Consider the following 6,684-nt stretch of genomic DNA (forward strand, 5'->3'; position numbering starts at 1 on the left):
CCTAGAGGCAGTTTTGTTGCCCGTGTCAAAGGCGACTTTTGTAATATCAAAGTGGCTCTTCAGAAAAGAAAGCAAAAAGAAAACAGGGTATTGGTTTTTACAGTTTGGGCCTCAAAGCTATTTTCTTGTCCGTGACACTTGTGTCACAGCAGAGGCTAATTTGCCCTGGATTACTTCGCGACGCTGATCTAAGCTTTGTCATGATACGTTCTAATACCCGTCACCCTGTCTGTTTTTTCTTTCCCGCCATATCTCAGCATCTCCACACCCATTAGAGGAAGAAACGCATCCCTCCTTTGATTGTGAAACACAATCATCTCCTGCTTCATTTGGCATTTAACACAGCTGTGATTCCCCTTACTTTCCCCCACAGTGATCGTCTCTGCATTGATTGCCTCTCGCTGCGCTTGCGTGGCTCTCTTGTGTCTAACATTTGGAAGAATAAAGGCTGGTTTCGCCAAAAAGGGAGAGATCAGAATGGCTTATCAAAAAGTAGATGAGCTGAGTGATATTAACCACATAATATGTGAGGAAATGCAAAAGAAATTGAACTTTTAATGAAAAACCATGGACATTAAAATGAAAAGCAACAGCGGTAAATGCTTCCTACATGTAGCTATTTAAACTTTGTTTAAAATGGCTATTTTTTAACATTTTAGCAGTCGTTGCATGCATGAATTAATGAAATAAAGCTTTACGAGCAAGCACTTTAACCGCTAAGTGGTAAAATTGTACAACTATCTATTAACAGTTTAGCTGTTTTTAAGGACACACAATAGGAAATACAGTGTGTGCAGTGCTGAAATTACTCTTCCTGTGTTCAGACATTAAGATTCAATATCAAATTTACATTTTACACACTAACATATGATGAGCTGATATGATATGCGACACGATACATTTTGTGACACTGGCGGCCTTTCAAGCACCAAAATCTCATTGTGGCATCCAGTTTATGACAAATTATCATTTCTTGTGACAACATATGATTCGTCAGTCACTGATGCACAACACTGTATAATACAAAGAGCATGAGAAAGAAAGAAAATCGCAACATAAATCCAAACAGCACATTTACAAACAGTGTAGTCACCACGACTGTGGGATATTCAGACTTAAATTTTAAATGACAGCTCAAAAATGATGGCAAAGCTTCTGCACTGTCAGAGTTGTTACCGTATCTAAATATGACACATGGCAGTGACTGACACCGTTACGTTGCTCGTGTCCATCAGAATAGAAGCATAGGCACCCTGTATACAATGGCATGTGGGCATGACAGTTAACCGATAGCCACAAATCCACAGCTATTATTACCGTATTAATGCTGATCTTAAATATCTAGCTGTGGATCAGTGGCTGTGGGCAACATTAACCTTACTCCACATCAGAAAGTGATCATCTGCTGGCTGTGACCTTTCACCCCTCGTCCCGTCCACTCTTCAGTCGGCATAGAGAATGAACCCTGAGAAGGTGCTGTACTTGTTGCTGTTGCCCCCATGAGCCTTTCCCCCATCCAGCTTTATGAAAACTTCATCACCTGCATCCAGATGAAGTATGACACTGTTGCTGGCATAGTCATAACTCTGGTCCTGGTCCTGGGCAATGGCGCTGGCCCTGATCTGGAATATGACACACACACGCACAGAACAGAGGAAAGAGGAAGTGAAGAAATATAAATGCTTAAGAATGTTTTAGTAATTTTAATTGAATGTCATAAGTTCTAACTAATAAAATCCCTTAAGATGACATGACTAAAGTCGATGAAGGTATTGAAAAAAATGCTTTTATTTTTTAAATATCAAATGACTTCCTGTTTTATAGCCTGGCATGTTACTGCTCTGATTATGTTTATATTTATATGTGGACTTTTTTTTTAATAGAAGAGGGTTTTTTTTGAGACTGGCTTGTGTAAGCTTTATCCCTGTGGTGAATATCTTGTTCTTCTCTTATGACTCAGCTGAGAGGGTCAGGGTTGAGTCAGCCTGCCTCTGAGGAAGGATGGCAGTGCGTACTATCCCTTTGTCTCGAGTTCTTCTCTTGCATCCACCTTTTTCTGAGTGGTGCTCTGAAAATGTCATGTTTTCCCGAACATAAGTGTCACTGGGTAAAGAGAGGTAATTACTACGATATTGAGCAACACACCCAAATCTCGTTGAATGTCTGTGGTTTTAAAAAAGAAATAGAAACTGCTTGTACACTTAGCCCCTCAAGGACAGATCCCTCCTAAGCTTTAGCTAATGTGTAATGAGCTGGGTTGCCAGATTGGCTGTTACGCTCCAACTTCACCAGACGAGCTAAACAAGTGTAATTCTTGCTTCAACCAGATTGTGGTAGAAAGTTTTAAATTCAGTTAAAGCCATAAGAACATGAAACTGGTGATATTGTATTTTTGAAGTATTTTTACAGTAATAGTCGTTCACAGTGGACATAAATGCCTTCTTTCACTAAGCTTTAAAAAAAGGTGCTTTAGATACATCTAAAGGACAACGGTCACTCTTTTGAGGATGCCAATGTTCACATTTTGGAAAGAGAAGACAGATAGTTTGAAAGAGGAGTCAAAGAAAGTATGTCCACTGTGAATGACCATCTTTCAACAGATCTGTCTGCCATCTATAATCCAGTTTTGAGATTCCTTTCCAGACACCTTAACACCCACTCACATCCTGGGGCTTTTGACTTCAGTAAATCACATGATAAGGTGGGGCTAGGTTTCAAAATGGGTTCACCCGAAACCTTGGCTGATTGTGACCCACACCTTGGCTTGTGTGATTAGGTAGAGTAGGGGTCTCCAACTCCAGGCTTCTTCTTGCAGGTTTTAAGAATCACCCTGGGTCAACACACTTCATTACCAGCCTCTGGAGAACTACAAGACATGTTCAGGGGGTAATTTAGCCATTTGAATCAGCTGTGTTGGATCAAGGACACATCTAAAACCTGCAGGACACCGGCCCTCGAGGCCTGGAGTTGGAGACCCCTGAGGTAGAGGATAAATAGGGGGTCCATGACCCTCTTGGGGACACTCCCATGGGGCTTAAAATCTGGGACTCTCCACCAATTGCTCTTAGAACTGAAGAAGCTTCTCTGATTAGAAGTGAAACATCTTCAAGAAAACTTAAAGCAGTCCAGACGCTTTTCTTTCCAAGCTCCTTAAACTACGATGACCTGGACGACTGAGAACCTTCACAGACTGATAAACATGCCCCTGCTCCAACTTTTTAAAAACCTGTTTCTGATATCAAAGGTCAAACAAGGATAAATGTTTTTATGCTTTTTTTGGAACCAGAGTTGTATGTCTTGTGGCTGTGGGACTCTGAAAAATGTTGAGCGACAGCATGACAGCATGATGATGGATTTCTGATACATGTGAGCAATGCAGCATAAATTCTCTTGGCTTCCACCCTCTGCTACACTGTAGCAGCAGCACGGTGTCTACAACTGACTGGCATTTTACTTTACAGCAGCTTATTACCATATCTCATGTTAAATATAATGGATAAAAGAAAGTGCCTCCTTTTTGCCTAATAAGTAGCAGGTAGTACTAAATAATTCGTTAATTGTTCATTTCTGTCATTGACTTTTTGTTTTTAATTCCACAGTGATATACCAAATGTCCTATTGAGCCCCAGCTCAATGAGCAATCATATTTTAGTGTCGTTGATGGCAGGAATAGCTTCTCTGTCTTCAAACTGGTTCACATAGGTTGTTTTACAGCTGCTTTAATCAAATCCATGTTTATATGATTACAGTTGTTCTCTTGAAACAGAGTACACCACATACAGACTTTGACTGGCTGTGTGGTGAGTGTGGTGCAGCCATAAGCATAGACATTTATAGAATTCATGTACATAAGAAGGTTAGGGTTTATAAAATGTGTTAAATGTTAAATTTCTGTCTCTTTTCCAATCACCACTAAAGAAAGCAGATATGAAGGAGTAGAAGCCCTTCACTGCAGTATTTGTGAAACTTAAAATATCTGTTTGCATCTGTTTGCACTGAAACTGTGGTTACAGTATGTTCATTAGGTGTGGTTTTGTTGTCTCGGGTTCTTTTTTCCTTGTGAAAAAAACACCTTTTCTGGTTATAATACAAACCATTATAGCCACAAAAGGGTTTTATTGTGGTGTAGTTTGTATTCATCTGAATGTGCATTTGATGTCCTGCATCAAAAGTATGGAAACAAATCTGAATCTACATTTCTTTTAAAGAATCGAAACTAAAATTGATGTTGTGGTGAAGTATGTTGTGATGTAGATGTGCTTGTGTTATTGCAGCCACCTTAAGTGCAGCCTGCTGCAGTGTGGATGTGGTGTTGGCAGTAAAGTTTTAAGGTTCAGATGTGCAAGGTGTCATCACCCAGGGGCCTTAAAGACATTACAAAATTAGCCATGAATATAGCAAATATCATCACTGGATACTGAAACGCATTCGCCTGACGGGCTGTCTGATAACGTTTACCAGCACATCATTGCATCCATGAAGTTTGTTGTATTTCAAAGGGCACCAGCTTTGAACTAGCCACTACCCCGGGCTGTGTTTTGAAGTGTGCAGAGTGGAGATAGTGCTGTCCTCCTTCCACTCACTTCAGCTTGTACATCATTGGATGTGTAATAATCACAGATACACAATCTGGCAACATGCCACTATGCGTTGTCATTATACTGGACTGTAACACCAGACTAAATCAGAGCTAAATCACTATACACATGAATGCTCGACTACTCAATTTAGTCTGCCAGCATACTGGTAACACTCTTCCTTGAGTATTTTGATGTGCGTTCATCCCAGTAATAATACTTTTCTTTTACAAATTTTACCTTTACACATTTTTAAATTATTAGTTGGGGCTTTAAACACAAGGTGATAAATTCAAAGGCATACCCACCAGGCCATTTTTGATCAGGTCAGCCCACATGCTAGTGCCGTCTCCTCCCCTCATCAGCACATTGTAGATGAAAAAGTAGGTGCCAGGGATCTTACAGGTGAATTTGCCCGTCGCGCCTTCATAGTTACCACCAATGTTAGTCACCACGTCGTCAAAGCGCAGTATATCATAACCTTCTTGAGGGTTTCGTAGTCCTGCATAAAATGCCACCCGAGGAGTGGTATTGTATGTAGTTGTACTAACTGCCCCTTTACCCCCTAAATCTAGGATCCCTGTCCGTACAATGCCCACAGCATTTCCGGGTGGTCCTTTAGGTCCTGGTGGTCCTGGCTCTCCGGGTGGACCCGGGGGTCCGGGCTTGCCGGGACGTCCTGGTTTCCCTTGTGGGCCGTGAGCACTGTACGTGGGCAGCGGTGGACCGATGCTGTGATCACTCAGATCATCCTTGTTTTCCACCTGTAAGACTGTAGGTGCTGTATCTGTGCCTGTGTGCACACCTTGGCCCGTGGTGCCCGTGCTGGGAAATGGGTCACAAACCATGCGGCAGGTGCCCAGCATCTCGTAGTGGCTCGTGCTGTCATCTATACCACCTGTGCCAGCAGAGCTGACCAACACAGGGATGAGGACGACCAGAACTAGGACCAGCATGACCCCCACAGCAGCTGCCACCAGGGTCTTCCGCCCGATGCTCAGCCTGGGAAGGCGCTGTGCTGCCAGCGTGGAACTCTCCGGGGTGGAAATGGTGACTGCGGGGAGTGCGTCCACTTGACAAAACGCAGATGCAATGAGGATCCCCGATAGTGGAGATGGTGCCCAGAGAGAGCCGGAATAAGTGTGTGACAGAGCTGTGTAGGAGTAAGGGAGAGGGAGAGGAGCAAGGGACCAAAGTGTTCAAGTGAAGAGAGAGACTGAGAGAGTGAGGAGAGGCAGAGGGAGAGAGTGAGACAGCTTGAGAGGGGAAAAAAAGAGAAGAGAGGGGTGGAGAGAGTGAGCCACCATTTGAGTCGGGGCTGGGGAGGGCACTTTCCAACTGGCAGATGTGTAAAGCCAGAGAAGACAGGAAAAAGCTGTGGGATGTATACAGAACAAGAACATATCATCATAAAGAGAAATACATTTTGCTTGAAAAATTAAAATAAGATATTTATGAGTTACCGCTGACATTTCTATCCACCAGGTGTGCAAGTGATATCAAATTATTGGCACAGAGTTTGTGCACAGGTGTTTTTTCTCATTTTAAATCCAGTGCAATCAGTTGGAGCTCTTCCATAATGGACTAATTCCAGGTACCTGTATTCAGTCGACCTTCAGACTAATTTTAAAACATAAGGTTCAGAATCTTGTAAGTAAATAAATTTGTTCTGTTTTAAGATTAGCCTTAAAATTTCTAGTAGCTGTAGTGAGTTTTGACTCTTAAATGTAATTACTGAAGCCTAGAGCTTTGGCAGCATCGCTTCAACAGACATAAGTAGAGAAAAATGACATATGTACTTTGACAGAAAAATCATTGCACTGAAGTCTGCATCAGCTCTGACATTAAAAGGAGATCATCCTTTCCCCCCTACTGTGTATGTCTTTGTGATTTGAGCAGCACTCTCCTGATTCTTCTAATAATCCACAGGTCTTTCCCACCAGCATTGTTTTTCACCTCCTCTGAGGCAATCCAGAGGTGTTCCCTGAGTAGAGATGTAGCTATGCAGGGATGCAATTTCTGAATACTATATCATACTCTGTAATGTTCTTCTAGTTGAATGGACCCTAAAAAACTCCAAAGACTCTTCAGTCCATCAATGCTGGCT

The 6,684-nt window shown here is 42.2% G+C and overlaps 1 protein-coding gene across 1 annotated transcript; it reads right to left on the bottom strand.

The window, feature by feature from the left end:
* Positions 1-530: 530 nt before the first annotated feature.
* Positions 531-5,794, bottom strand: LOC102207523 (C1q-related factor-like). The gene is made up of 2 exons (XM_005736379.1): positions 4,886-5,794; positions 531-1,622 (listed from the first exon to the last, which is right to left on the bottom strand). Exons 1-2 carry the CDS (start codon positions 5,531-5,533, stop codon positions 1,443-1,445), a joined length of 828 nt encoding a protein of 275 aa, XP_005736436.1. The 5' UTR covers positions 5,534-5,794; the 3' UTR covers positions 531-1,442.
* Positions 5,795-6,684: the final 890 nt, after the last annotated feature.

Source organism: Pundamilia nyererei, unplaced genomic scaffold (genome assembly GCF_000239375.1).
Source record: "Pundamilia nyererei isolate P.nyererei 1_Seehausen unplaced genomic scaffold, PunNye1.0 scaffold00069, whole genome shotgun sequence".
NCBI lineage: Eukaryota > Metazoa > Chordata > Actinopteri > Cichliformes > Cichlidae > Pundamilia > Pundamilia nyererei.